General features: G+C 39.0%; 1 protein-coding gene across 13 annotated transcripts in view; it reads right to left on the bottom strand.

Annotated features, from left to right (window-relative positions):
* FANCD2 (FA complementation group D2) overlaps positions 1-14,130 on the bottom strand; it is a 55,322-nt gene that overhangs the window by 36,799 nt on the left and 4,393 nt on the right. For 6 of the 13 annotated variants that reach the window (XM_089919669.1, XM_089919668.1, XM_089919664.1 and 3 more), the window contains exons 4-14: positions 13,848-13,915; positions 13,573-13,676; positions 13,108-13,168; positions 11,377-11,429; positions 8,603-8,681; positions 7,426-7,565; positions 5,537-5,624; positions 4,886-4,990; positions 3,450-3,550; positions 2,964-3,072; positions 2,702-2,737 (exon numbers count right to left, since the gene is read on the bottom strand). In XM_089919669.1, the coding sequence (XP_089775795.1) occupies positions 2,702-2,737; positions 2,964-3,072; positions 3,450-3,550; positions 4,886-4,990; positions 5,537-5,624; positions 7,426-7,565; positions 8,603-8,681; positions 11,377-11,429; positions 13,108-13,168; positions 13,573-13,676; positions 13,848-13,915 (944 nt within the window). Of the gene's footprint in view, positions 1-2,701; positions 2,738-2,963; positions 3,073-3,449; positions 3,551-4,885; positions 4,991-5,536; positions 5,625-7,425; positions 7,566-8,602; positions 8,682-11,376; positions 11,430-13,107; positions 13,169-13,572; positions 13,677-13,847; positions 13,916-14,130 lie in introns of those variants that run through there. The other 7 variants (XM_022564665.3, XM_089919675.1, XM_089919670.1 and 4 more) reach the window with 6 other exon arrangements.

Raw genomic sequence — 14,130 nt, 5'->3', positions numbered from 1 at the left:
CTAAGATCCCATATGCCACAGGGCAACTAAGCCCGCGTGCTGCCAAGTACTGAGCCCAATGCGCTCTAGAGCCCATGCGCCACAACTACTGAGCCTGCACACCACAACTAGAGAGCCCAAGGGCTGCAACTACTGAGCCTGTGTGCTAAAACTAGAGAGAAGACCGCACAACGCAACAAAAGATCCTGCATGCCGCAACTAAGACCTGACACAGCCAAATAAATAAATAAAGAGTTACAGCTGCCAAGTAACAGAAAAATATTTTTTAAAAAAGAGAGATGGGCTTCCCTGGTGGCGCAGTGGTTGAGAGTCCGCCTGCCGTGCCCCGGTCCGGGAAGATCCCACATGCCCGTGAGCCATGGCCACTGAGCCTGCGCGTCCGGAGCCTGTGCTCCGCAACAGGAGAGGCCACAACAGTGAGAGGCCCGCGTACCACAAAAAAAAAAAAAAGAGAGAGAGAGAGAGACAGAGAGACAGAGAAGTTAAAAAGTGAAGCAAGACAAAAAAGAAAAACACAAATTACTTGGAACTCACACAACTCAAAAGGAAAAAACCAAACAATCCAATTAAAAGATGGACAGGGAATCTGAATAGAAATTTTTCCAAAGAAGACATACAGATAGCCAACCTCCATGTAATGCTCAACATCACTAATCATCAGGGAAACGCAAATCAAAACCACAATGAGATATCACTTCGCACCTGTTAGAACGGCTATCATCAAAAGGACAAAAAATAACATATGTTGGCAAGGATGTAGAGAAGAGGGAACCCTTGTGCACTGTTGGTGGAAATGTAAATTGATGCAACCACTATGGAAAACGGTATGGTGGTTCCTCAAAAAAATAAAAATAGAACTACTATAGATCCAGCAATTCCACTTCTGGCTACGTATCTGAAGAAAACAAAAAACACTAATTCACAAAGATATCTGCACCCCATGTTCATTAGAACATTATTTACAATAGCCAAGACATGGAAACAACCCAAGTGTCCATTGATGGAATGGATAAAGAAAATGTGATATAAACACACACACTCTCTCTAGAATATTATTCAACCATAAAAAAGAACGAATCTTGCTATTGGCAACAACATGTATGAACACTGAAGGCATTATGCTAAGCGAAATAAGTCAGACAGAGAAAGACAAATAGTGTATGATTTCAATTATATGTGGAATCTAAAAAATAAAACAAAAATGAACTCACAAATACAGAGAACAGATTGGTAGTTGCCAGAGGTAGGGGTAGGGAGTTGGTAGGGAGTTGGTAAAGGGGGCCAAAAGGTACAAATTTCAGTTATAAAATAAATAAGTCATGGGGATGTAATGTACAGCATGGTGAATATAGTTAATAATACTGTATTGCACATTTGAAAGTTACTAAGCGAGTAGACCTTAAAAGTTCTCATCACAAAGAAAATGGTAGCTATGTATGGTGATGGACATTAACAACGTATTGTGGTGATCATTTGCAATATATACAAGTAACAGATCATTACATTGTACACCTGAAACTAATATAAAATGTCAATTATATCTCAATTAATGAGAAAAGATATTTTAATAAATGTTAGATGTTCTAATTAATAAAAGCAAAAACAATAAATTACTTGAGACATCCCTTCACTGAAGGCCCAACTCAGACACCAAAATTCTGACAGATTATAGCAGAACACAATACAGTTATTAAAAATGACAATAAAAGGACTGCCCTGGCAGTCCAGTGGTTAAGACTCCATGCTCCCAATCCGGGGGCATGGGTTCAATCCCCGGTTGGGGAAGATCCTGCATGTGGCATGGCGCGGCCGAAAAAAAAAAAAAAAGACAATAAATATAATGCAGAAGCATCCAAAATGTTTATGACACAATGTGAAGAGAAAATAAATCAGAATACAAAATTATATTTATACAATGATCAGAAAGCTGTAAAAACAGCTATGCAGGAGGTCAAGGGTTATGCAATAATAAAACCGTTGTCTTAGATATTCTGATTCCCTACCCACCCTTAACCTGGCAACCACAAAAAATTATTGAGTTTTTCATTGTTTTATTCAGTATCGCAGCAGCTTTTAAAATAGTCATCCAACAACTGGATAATCCAACTAACAAAACTCTACAAAACAAGAGATTCCAACTAAAGAAAATCCTTAAACGGAACCAATCAGTACACAAGAAATTCAATCATCTGTCTTCTTGACTGAAGAAAGTATCTCCAGATTTAAGACAGATTCAGTACCACTGCCCTGAGAGTAGATGGAATATTTGATTCAGTTCTGTCAGGTAAAGGAAAGTGAAACATGAAATGCCACTATCTTGACAATTCCATGTGGTGGGAGGAAGGGCAATCAGACAGACAGAGGGGCCTGAATACCTAACTCATGACCCAGGCGACTCTAGTCCTCACCTCCTCATGGGAGGGGGACTCAGCTTCTTTGACTGCAACTCATTATGCCTGCTTGGAATGTTACTATTTCCCCTTATGGATATTTTATTTCATTTTATTGCCAGAATAAAGACCATCTGGCAAGTCACCCCTTCAGATCATCTTCCTCAGGCAGCTAATGTTTATTAGAGCAGCTACAAAAGTCACAGAAGGGATGACTGGAAGGAGCCAGAGAAAACAGCAGGAAGGAAAGCCAGCCAATATCACTAATTTTACATCTGTAATACTTAAAGTTCATAGTACATGAACATTACCTTGTGTTCCGACACTGAGGTGGTGTTTTCAATTGCCTGCAAAAACAAGGGTTACAAAAATATTACAACACATAAGAACATTTTTCGCCTTATTCAGCATGCTCTGTTCTCTTATCTGAGAACCAATCTGCCCATCCGGCAACCATCATCTATTATTTCTACTCGACTGACTTTTAAGACTTTTATTTCAACCTACCTTTACTTACATATCCGTCACTGATTGCCACCCATTTCTTCCTCAACGTTTAAAGATCTCACTCACCTTAATCCAGGCTTCTGAAATGATTTTCTCATATCTAACAGCTGACTTTATTACATCAAAGAGAAGAATAACACAGTCTTGACCGCTGTTTTCTTGATTTCCTGAAGAACTGCAAGTAGCAGAGGGAAAAAAAAATCATTCTTCCACTTGCCACAGAGGAAACTGTAAGATCTGGGTTCCTGCTTACTAGCCACGTGCCTTAAAACAAGTCACAACTTCATGTGTACACTGGCTAGTAAAACTGTACTGCAGTCTATCTGGAATTGATCTGCAGAGCAAAGGGAGTACGTACACACACACACATACAGATACTTATACATAGAATTATGATTTGAAAAACTGTATAGTAGTACACAATTGTAATACTACTACCACTATTTGTAGTTGTTAAGTATTAAGATCTTCTGTCCAGGATTCAGAATAAACATCAGAAAACTTTCCTTGCCTATGTGAGAAAAACAGTGATAACTTTCCATGAGTTTATACCTTGTTTGTCCTTTATTTTTCACCTTGCTTTGAGAAGCCTGCAACAACGATGGCAAAATACAATGCTGCAGATCCAATTTCTCCCGAAGCTCAGAAATTACCTACGGCAAATAAATATTAGCTATGTGTTCTGCTCATTCATAGCAGATAGGCACAATCTATTCTTTCAATAGAAAAACCATAACATTTTCCTGAAAGACTGAGGAAGAAGAATTATTCAATTAAATGTATTGTCAGGACTTCCCTGGTGATCCAGTGGCTGAGAATCCACCTTCCATTGCAGGGGACACAGGTTTGATCTCTGGTCGGGGAAGTAAGATCCCATATGTCACAGGGCAGCTAAGCCTGTGCGCCGCAACTACTGAGCCCACACACCCTGGAGCCTGTGCATCACAACCACAGAGAAGCCCACGTGCCCCAAGAGAAGAGCCCACGTGCCACAACGAAAGATCCTATGTGCTGCAACTAAGACCTGACACAGACAAAAATATATAAAGTGTTTTACTTATTTAATTAAATGTATTGTTAAACAAGGCATTTTGAAAAAGGCAGCTGATGAAAATAGCTAATGTTGAGTATAGTATGCCATGCTCTTTACTTTTTTTATTATTTTTAAAAATATTTATGGGCTTCCCTGGTGGCGCAGTGGTTGAGAGTCCGCAGGCTGATGCAGGGGACACGGGTTCGTGCCCCGGTCCGGGAGGATTCCACATGCCGCAGAGCGGCTGGGCCCGTGAGCCATGGACGCTGAGCCTGTGCGTCTAGAGCCTGTGCTCCGCAACGGGAGAAGCCACAACAGTGAGAGGCCCGCGTACCGCAAAAAAAAATAAAATAAAATAAAATTATTTATTATTTTTGGTTGCATCAGGTCTTAGTTGTGGTATGCAGGATCTTTTGTTGCAGCATGTGGGATCTTTCGTTGTGGCGTGTGGGCTTCTCTCTAGCTGTGGTGCTCGGGCTCCAGAGTGCATTGGCTCTGTAGTTGTGGCACTCGGGCTCTGTAGTTGTGGCACATGGGCTTAGCTGCCCCGTGGCACATGGGATCTTAGTTCCCCAACAGGGATTGAACCCGTGTCCCCTGCATTGGAAGGTGTATTCGTAACCACTGGACCACCAGGGAAGTCCCTGTCATGCTCTTTAAAATTTCAGAATTCCTTCAGGCATTCCACTGAAATAGCAAATATAACCTGTAGTAGCTTATATAGAACAAGTCTGGCTAGTAGCTCCATTCTCTCCCCTGCTGGATTAATCAGCATTATCAATTAGTTTCGGGACAGAGACGAGCAATTTGAACCGATTAATTTAAATAATTTATCTTGATGTATCGTCCTCAAAGTTAGTCTTTTTTTGACTTCTGAGTTTCACAAGGGCACCACTGCTATCCCCTGTACTCTCTAGGATCTAGCTGCCTACAGTGCTGGGAAACAGTAGGGTACCTCAAGTGCATCCGTGGCTGTTATGGAATGAAGAATGAACTTGATGATCATAGGTAAATCGTCCAACATGACAGATGACAGCTTACCCATCACTAACTGGCGGACCTAAACATAAAAAGCACAAAAACCTTACATATTTTCATGTTAATGCCTCAATCTAGTACTGACTCGTTAGGTAAAATTAGAAAAATTATTTCTCTCACTCAGTTTTCTCACTTGTAATTTTGGAAGAAAAACGTCTCATTTTATTTTTTTTTCCAAATTACAAGCTTTCAATTTTTAACGCTACAGCTTCTTCAAAAACAGACAGGTGATAAACATGAAAGTCTTCTTCTCTTAATTTTGGAGTCTGAATTTTCCACTGGCTAGAGGAAGGCATAAAAAGTTGTTATTCTTATGGGAGCAGTTTGTAACTATACAGGCAATACAGAAGACTTCCACTAAAGCATACTGATTAAAAATGAGCAGTTAATCTATCATAGTATGGCATATGAAATTCACTGAAAAGAAAAAAGAGAGCAAACGTCATTCAGCATTGTTTCAAAATGAAATTTTCATTATATACGATTGGTCCAAGGCAATGACTAACTGACACTGGTTCTGGGAAGCGAGCAAGCTGGCACTCTTTCTGGAGAGCAGAGTCCTCCCTACCTTAGTCAGGAGCTTCGGCTCAAGTCGGAGGCTAGAGAGGACATCCAGGATTGGGACAGTGAGCAGAGTATTCTCTGTTAGAAGGTCACTGTGAATAGGAGAAAGAGAGAAGTTGTGCAAATTTTAACAGAGCTGGGCAAATAATGACGGGAAAATCACTCAAGGTATAGGAAGAGAGGATATACTTAGTTCCAATTAAATTCTATTTATAGTATGTTTCATTAACATTCTCTTGATTTAAAAAAAATGCTCATCTTGAAAAATTCAAACAATAAACAAAGCAGAAACAAGAAGCCCTACCTTATCATCCCCACTACTCAGAGGAAACCACTACTGAGTTTAGTATATATCCTTCCAGAGAAAAGGAAAAAGAAAACCTACAACAGTTACAATGAAGTGTGATAAACATGATAGACGTAAGTAGTAGGGTTCTACAGTAGCACACAGTAGAGAAGGACAGTGATGGATCCTAAGAAAAGGTTATACAAAAGGACAAGCAGGCAAAGTGGGGTATACAGTGCTATACACAGAAGGAGCATCCTGCCCAAAAGCACAAAAGCAAGAAATCACTGGACATTTTTGGAGACAGCTTTACAGACAACTATAGAAAAGGAAGTATAACAAATTGGAAGTTTTTAACTACTTCTAGGATAAATACATGGTTGCATTAAAACAGAAATAAAATTATGTAGTGATATTGTTCTCCTCTTCTTCATTACTGCCCTATCAATTAGTATTTTTCACGTAAACGTTAGTAAGCAATGGATGTCTGCAATAGATCTGACACAGCAATGTGCATTAGAATGAATCATTTAGGGACCAAAGAAGTTGATGTTTAATAAGCTCCACAAACTATGTGGATGTGCAGTCAAGATGGAGGACACCCTTGGATAGAGAAAATGTTAACAAAACAAAGGAATAATGTCTATGTCTCTGCAGACCAAATTTATACACCTAATCCTAAGCCAGACTTCATATTCATGACAGATACACAGGTCTACTCAAATATATACTAATTATTAGAAAAGAAAGAAAGTATACGGATCTACTCAAATATACACTCATTGGGGCTTCCCTGGTGGCACAGTGGTTAAGAATCCGCCTGCCATTGCAGGGGACACGGGTTCGAGCCCTGGTCTGGGAAGATCCCACATGCCATGGAGCAACTAAGCCCGTACGCCACAACTACTGAGCCTGCGCTCTAGAGCCCGCAAGCCACAACTACTGAGCCCGCGTGCCACTACTACTAAAGCTCGCACACCTAGAGTCTGTACTCTGCAGGAAGAGAAGCCACCACAATGAGAAGCCCACGCACTGCAATGAAGACGCAACACAGCCAAAAATAAATAAATAAATAAAATTTAAAAACCAGGGACTTCCCTGGTGGCGCAGTTGTTAAGAATCCACCTGCCAATGCAGAGGACACGGGTTTGATCACTGGTCCAGGAAGATCCCACGTCGCGGAGCCACTAAGCCCACATGCTGCAACTACTGAGCCCACGCACCACAACTACTGAAACCTGTGCACTCTAGGGCCCACGTGCCACAACTACTGAGCCTGTGTGCTGCAACTACTGAAGCCTGCGTGCCTAGAGCCTGTGCTCAGCAACAAGTGAAGCCACCGCAATGAGAAGCCCGTGCACCGCAACGAAGAGTAGCCCCCACTCGCCGCAACTAGAGAAAACCCATGCGCAGCAACAAAAACACAACGCAGCCAAAAAAAAAACACTCATTATTAGAAAAGCAAGTCAAATTCCATACCCTAGAAAGATGGGTATCATCCTCTTTTATAAAAAAAAGAAACGCATTATTACTACTCTTTTTATACTGCAGTGATAAGGCTCCCAAAGTGAAGTCTTGCTCAAGATGCCAACGAGGTGCTTACCCACCTGAGTTCTTTCCCCACATCAGCATGCTGGGAATCCCCTAGGATCTCAGGTAGGCTGGTGACAAAGTCATGCTGCAGGTACACTGGAGCAATACTGATTAGCTGCATGATCTTGGTGGTGAGATCCTGCAGTGGAGGAGACTATTAGAATTGTAACATTACCCAGAATAGAGAAAGACCTCCTACTCATAAAATGTAGAGCTGGAATTATTTTGTGTACAATACGACAACTACACACACACTCAAGCTCAAAGCCTAAAATCAGAGGTAAGTGACCCAGAGATTTTCACACATGAGATGGTACATAGAAAAAAAATAGGCTAGATGTCATATTATTTAATACTTTTTTTTCTTTCTTTTTTTTAAAATTTTTTGGCTGCACCGAGCAGCTTGTGAGATATTAGTTCCCCGACCAGGGATTGAACCTGGGCCCCTGGCAGGGAGAGTGCAGAGTCTTAACCACTGGACTACCAGGGAAGTCCAACAATTGGGGGCTCTTTTGCTTTTTTTTTTCCCGTTTCTACTGTCTTTATTTCACTTAATCTTCACAACTGTATTCCCATTTTTAAAATGTAGGGGGTATGTGTTGCTCAAAGATACACAATTAATAAGTGGCAGACCCAAAATTCCAGCCCAGATGAGATTCCAAAACTCATGTTCTTCCAAATAAAGATTTAGCCTTTAAATGTCTGACAAAAATTAGTAAAATGATTTAAGAACTCTGAAAAGAAATGGGCCTTAAGCAACAGGCTCAAAACAGATTCAACTTTACCAAGGTGCTTAATAACAAGTAACATAAACCCAAAGAAATCTTCCTCAATATGTAATTAAAGTAACACATTTGCAGTGAAGTAGGATGGTTTTGGATCTCATTGCTTTTGAGAAATAAAACATAATAATAATCTCCGTACTTTGAGAAGTTAATGAATTCCTTCCAAATATTTATTTAATAAATGACATCCAGTCATCTTAATTAGATACACTTCTTATTTTAGAGAAATTTAATGGGTGAAATAACCATGGTTTTCAAATTATTAAAGCTAAAAAAGATAATGGATAGAAAAATATGAATTCTTTGTTTAGAAAGGAAAAAATATCATGCAAATGCCAAAAGTTTGGTTAAGTGTGGAAAACACACTCTCTATAAATCCAAGAGACAGAAAAAGTCCCCAACATACCTTACTATCCACAACTCTGTCAAGCCACTTCAGTTGATTGATGATGAGTCGAGGCATGTTGAGTCCATCACTGTTCACGCTGAATGTTAGGATGGATGAGAAGTCAGGAAAGTAGCCTTTCTGACTTACACAGCAGCAAGCATTAATACTGCATATAACATTTCAGCCATTCAGTTAACATTTACTAAACACTTACCATGCGTTGCACACTGTGCTAAACACACAGGTAATACAAAAAAAAGCATGAGACATATGCTTATGTATGCTGAGAAAGAGGTCTGGAGGAAGACGCACTAAACTGTTAGTGGCTATATCTGGGGAGGGTTTAGAGAGGGGAAGAAAAGTCTGGAGAGTATCTCTTAAAATATATGAACAATTAAAAAAAATAAACGTAACAAACTTTAACAAATTGAGTGAGATAAATTGTTTTTAAAGGTAAACAATGGGGACTTCCCTGGTGGTGCAGTGGTTAAGAATCCGCCTGCCAATGCAGGGGACACGGGTTCGAGCCCTGGCTCGGGAAGGTCCCACATGCCGCAAAGCAACTAAGCCCGTGAGCCACAACTACTGAGCGCGTGCGCCTAGAGCCCGTGCTCTGCAGCAACAGAAGCCACCGCCATGAGAAGCCCACGCACCGCAACAAAGAGTAGCCCCTGCTCGCGGCAACTAGAGAACGCCTGCGCACAAGGCCCAAAGCAGCCAAAATAAATTAAAAAAATAAATTAAATAAAGTTTAAAACTAAATAAATAAATAAAGTAAGAGGTTAAAAACTAATTACATCAATTTGATAAAGTACCAAAAAATGCAAGTAATTTTTACCACTATGGAAACAGAAGATTTTCAGATTTAGACTATGTCAAAGTACTGAAAACCATTTATGGATGCAGAGAAGTTGGCTCAGTATTAGTATTATCATTAATATAACAATACTTATTAATAATCATTAATTATTATCATTAATATAATAAATTATTATAAATAACTTTCTAGTATTATTTCCCCTAAAATGACAGTCTCTGCCTTCTTCCCAGCCTCCTACATCTAACTTTTGGACCACCTCCAGCTCCTCTTCTTGACAGCATTCTCAGTCTTTGTTTACTATAGACAAATTTAACTGCTAAAAAAGACTTAGCCAGGACACAAAGCATAGTGCATGCCATTCAGGCAAATCATAAATTTCTAAAGATAAATCTTCAAGTTTACTATTGTTACATACAAGACCCAGAAGCAGCACATATTAAAAAGGAGGAAATAAAAATTACCTAAATCCTCTCTCCTAGAGAGGTCCACCATTGATATACAAGCGTATATGTATCTATGTAAATGTGTATGTATGTACCTTTAACAAAATACTGAATGGAACTGTAAATACTGATTTGTAGCCTGTTTTTTCAATTAATGCATGGTATTAAATAATCCTCTTTATAATTTTTAATGTCCACATGATATTCCATTATGTGGATATACCTAATTTACTTAACCAATCTCCTGTAGTTGAATATCTCAGTTTACAATTTTTGTTACTTTAAACAGTAATATTATTCATTACTGTTTTCATTCATAGGTATTGCCTTAGGATAAATTTGGAGGCATGGCTGAACATTAAAGGGTATGCAAAATCTTAGGTTTTGATACACACAACCTACTGCCCTTCAGAGTAATTACACTGCTTTATGTTTACCAGTGATATATGAGCAGCCTGTTCATCGCACTCAACAAGGGAGATCCTTTGCAAGGGAAAAAAATTCTATTTATTGTTTGAAATTGTTGTATTTGATTATTAATGAACTTGAGCATTAAAAAAAAGTGTTTAATGCTCTCATATTTCTTCTCCGTGAATTGTCTATTCATGACCTTTATGTACTTATCTGTTAGGCTGTTCTTTTTTTCTCTTAGTTATTTTTTTATTATTACTATTTTTAAGTAAATTTATTCATTTTTATTTTTGGCTGCATTGGGTCTTCGTTGCTGCACGCAGGCTTTCTCTAGTTACGGTGAGTGGGGGCTACTCTTCATTGCAGTGTGCGGGCTTATCATTGCAGTGGCTTCTCTTGTTGCGGAGCATGGGCTCTAGGTGCGCGGGCTTCAGTAGTTGTGGCACGTGGGCTCAGTAATTGTGGCTGGCGGGCTCTAGAGTGCAGGCCCAGTAGTTGTGGCCCACGGGTTTAGTTGCTCTGCGGCATGTGGGATCTTCTCGGGCCAGGGCTTGAACCCGCGTCCCCTGCATTGACAGGCAGATTCTTAACCACTGTGCCACCAGGGAAGTCCCTTAGTTATTTTTTAAAGTAAAAAAGAAAAAAAAAAAGAAAAGTAAAAAAGAATTTTTGGGGGGGCCACACCACGCACCTTGCAGGATCTTAGTTCCCCCGATCAAGGATCAAACCCAGGCCCCAAGAGAGTGAAAGCCCGGAATCCTAACCACTGGACCGCCAGGAAATTATCTTAAATTTTTAAAAATGGTAGCTCATATGCAGTATAAAATTGAAAAGGTAAAGAACAGTATTCAGAGAATATATAACTCCAGCCAAGTGGCTCCACTCCTGGGAGACAACCACTATTACCAGTTTAGTGTGTATCCTAGGAATACATGGACATATAAATAGATGAAATTTCAAAGAAAGTCACCCCAGTAAAACTTCAGTAGTCATTTAAGAATCTGGAGGCATAATAAATATGATCTTCAGGCATACCAATGATGCTTCAGAGCAACCTTTTCAGAGAGAAACCTAAGTACACCAGGGTACTTTGAGCATTCCAGAGTAACTCCACTTACTTTTTGAAAATAAATTCTGGCAACTTTTCAAATAAGATTTTGATAATGGCAGGCTAAAAAAGAAGACATAGGGAGTTAGGAGATTGTCTCGAAATGTACAACAGAAATGTATAATTAGCTGTAATTCTCTCCAACAAGAGTTCTTGGAGGAAAAACCCTGCCTAATTGAAACCTCATTATAAGAATGTCCACCTGGTGGGAATGTAAATTGATACAGCCAATATAGAGAACAGTATGGAGGTTCCTTAAAAAACTAAAAATAGAACTACCATATGACCCAGCAATCCCATTACTGGGTATACACCCTGAGAAAACCATAATTCAAAAAGAGTCATGTACCACAATGTTCATTGCAGCAGTATTTACAATAGCCAGGACATGGAAACAACCTAAATGTCCACTGACAGAGGAGTGGATAAAGAAGATGGGGCACATATATACAATGGAATATTAATGAGGCATAAAAAGAAACAAAATTGAGTTATTTGTAGTGAGGTGGATGGACCTGGAGTCTTTCATTCATAGTGAAGTCAGTCAGAAAAACAAATACTGTATGCTAACACATATATATGGAATCTAAAAAAATATATATATGGTTCTAATGTACCTAGGGGCAGGACAGGAATAAAGACAGACGTAGAGAATGTATGTGAGGACACAGGGAGGGGGAAGGGTAAGCTGGGACGAAGTGAGAGAGTGGCATGTACTTATATTACAACCAAATGTAAAATAGTGGGAAGCAGCTGCATAGCACAGGGAGATCAGCTAGGTGCTTTGTGACCACCTAGAGGGGTGGGATAGGGAAGAGTGGGAGGGAGACGCAAGAGGGAGGGGATATGGGGATATATATACACATACAGCTGATTCACTTTGTTATACAGCAGAAACTAACACAACATTGTAAAGCAATTATACTCCAATAAAGATTTAAAACCAAAAAGTATGTCCACATGAATGCTGCCTATATTTTGAATATAACCTCTTGGAATACGAAGATTTATCAATAACCTGTCCTCTGAAAAATTACAAAATGACTATCAAGGCAACATTAAAATAATCAGATAATCAAAAACATTATTAATTATGATGACAATTGTTAACCCACGAAATGCAGGCCTCAACAGATTATCAAATAGTTTGCAAGAAAAGATTTCTCTTTGGAGGAACAAGAGAGCTCTGAGATTTAAGCTAACTAAATTATATTCAAGATTTCCAATGAAAAGGAATTAAGATCAACAGTGCAAGAGAAGAAAAGAGGAAAAATGAAGGACAGGGTGGAGGGAGACTTTTCATTGTATATACATTTCTATAATTTGAGATGTTTAAAACATCTCACTGATTGTCTAATCAATAAATTAAGAGAGAAAGGAGGAGGAAAAGGGAAAGATCTACTTAATAAGCAAATACAAAGCTAAATGGGAGATGCTGCAGATGTGAATATGGCAGAGATATACAAGGTACTCAGAACACACAGGATGAAGTTTTACAAAACAGGAATCTGAGGCCGCCAGGATAAATGAGGCTTCAAGATGTATTGGGTTTATCAGCTCAGTCCAAAGACACAGATATTGCCCTACAAGATTCATGTCAGCAACAGGGCTGTGGTAACCTGTTGCAAACCCAAACTCTCCCATTAACCCTGCTCTGCCCTGTGCTCCAGCCACTTACACTTGGGCATACACCACAAATCACATCCATTAAATGTCCACAGAAAAAGTGGCACAGTCTCACCTGTAATATGTCAATCCCCAGAAGCAATTTAATGAGGCTCTTACAGTAAGATGTGCCCATGCTGTAAAAAAAAAAAAAAAGGAGAGATTGGTTTTCTATTTTGATTTTCTTTTAATGTTTTTATTATCCTTTCTCTGTAAAATTGGTTAACTATGTAATTTTTAAGGAGAAACTATCCTGTTAGATAAGAAATACAGAACATGAGAAGATAGCTTTTAAGTCACAGACAAGTGGAGTTGAAACTGTATCAACACAGGTGAGACACATTATAGAAAACATTCTGGTTCTTAGTCTTGTTATCATAAACTTAATAATTTAAAGGTTAGGTTAAAACTTTGAGGAAAAGAGAGCTATAAATCAAAAGTAAAATTCCAAAAAATCGCATTCTGCCCCAACCCCACCTCCCAATCCAGTTAAGTGTAACAGACTAAATTTCAGCAACAGTCCAGTGCTTTGTCTCCACACCTGGCTTCCTCATCCTGCAGATGTTCACAAGACAAAAGGCAGTTCCTGAAACTGTTTTGGTCCTCAATGTAAGACTCCAGGCCACTAACGAATTCTTCTACTATCTTAGTGACATTAAAAAAAAAAAAAAAAAAAAGAGTAAGATTTTTAGTTTAACATTTGCTGTCGATTAGCTAAAATCATTCAAGCCTATTCAACTTTATGCTAGTGTCTTTAAACTCCCAATTCCAGAGTACTGCTGGCAAAAACAAAAATACTAAGGAGAAAATACATACTTTGGGATAAGAAGGATGTTTCCTCAGAGTCTGAAAGAGCTTCCTTTGGAAAATGATTTGATCCACAGCTATGAGAAAAGAAGACTAGTTGGTCCCCAGTGTCTTTAACACTTCCTACCAGAGTTTTACTTTCCTAAGACCTAGGTTCCTGTCTGATGAAACCAATAAAGATATTTCCAACCTAATTTCAGAGCCAACTCTTATAAACCCACTGCAAAACAGAATTAGCTTTTATAAAGGATAGCTACTAAGTATTCTTAAAAAATAAAAAAAACCAAAACCT

The sequence above is a fragment of the Delphinapterus leucas genome, chromosome 10 (assembly GCF_059928025.1).
Source record: "Delphinapterus leucas isolate spDelLeu-1000000601 "Yukka" chromosome 10, BTC_Dleu_Yukka2, whole genome shotgun sequence".
NCBI classification, from domain to species: domain Eukaryota; kingdom Metazoa; phylum Chordata; class Mammalia; order Artiodactyla; family Monodontidae; genus Delphinapterus; species Delphinapterus leucas.
Note: the sequence above shows the minus strand (reverse complement) of the source record. Positions and strands in the feature narration are given on the sequence as shown.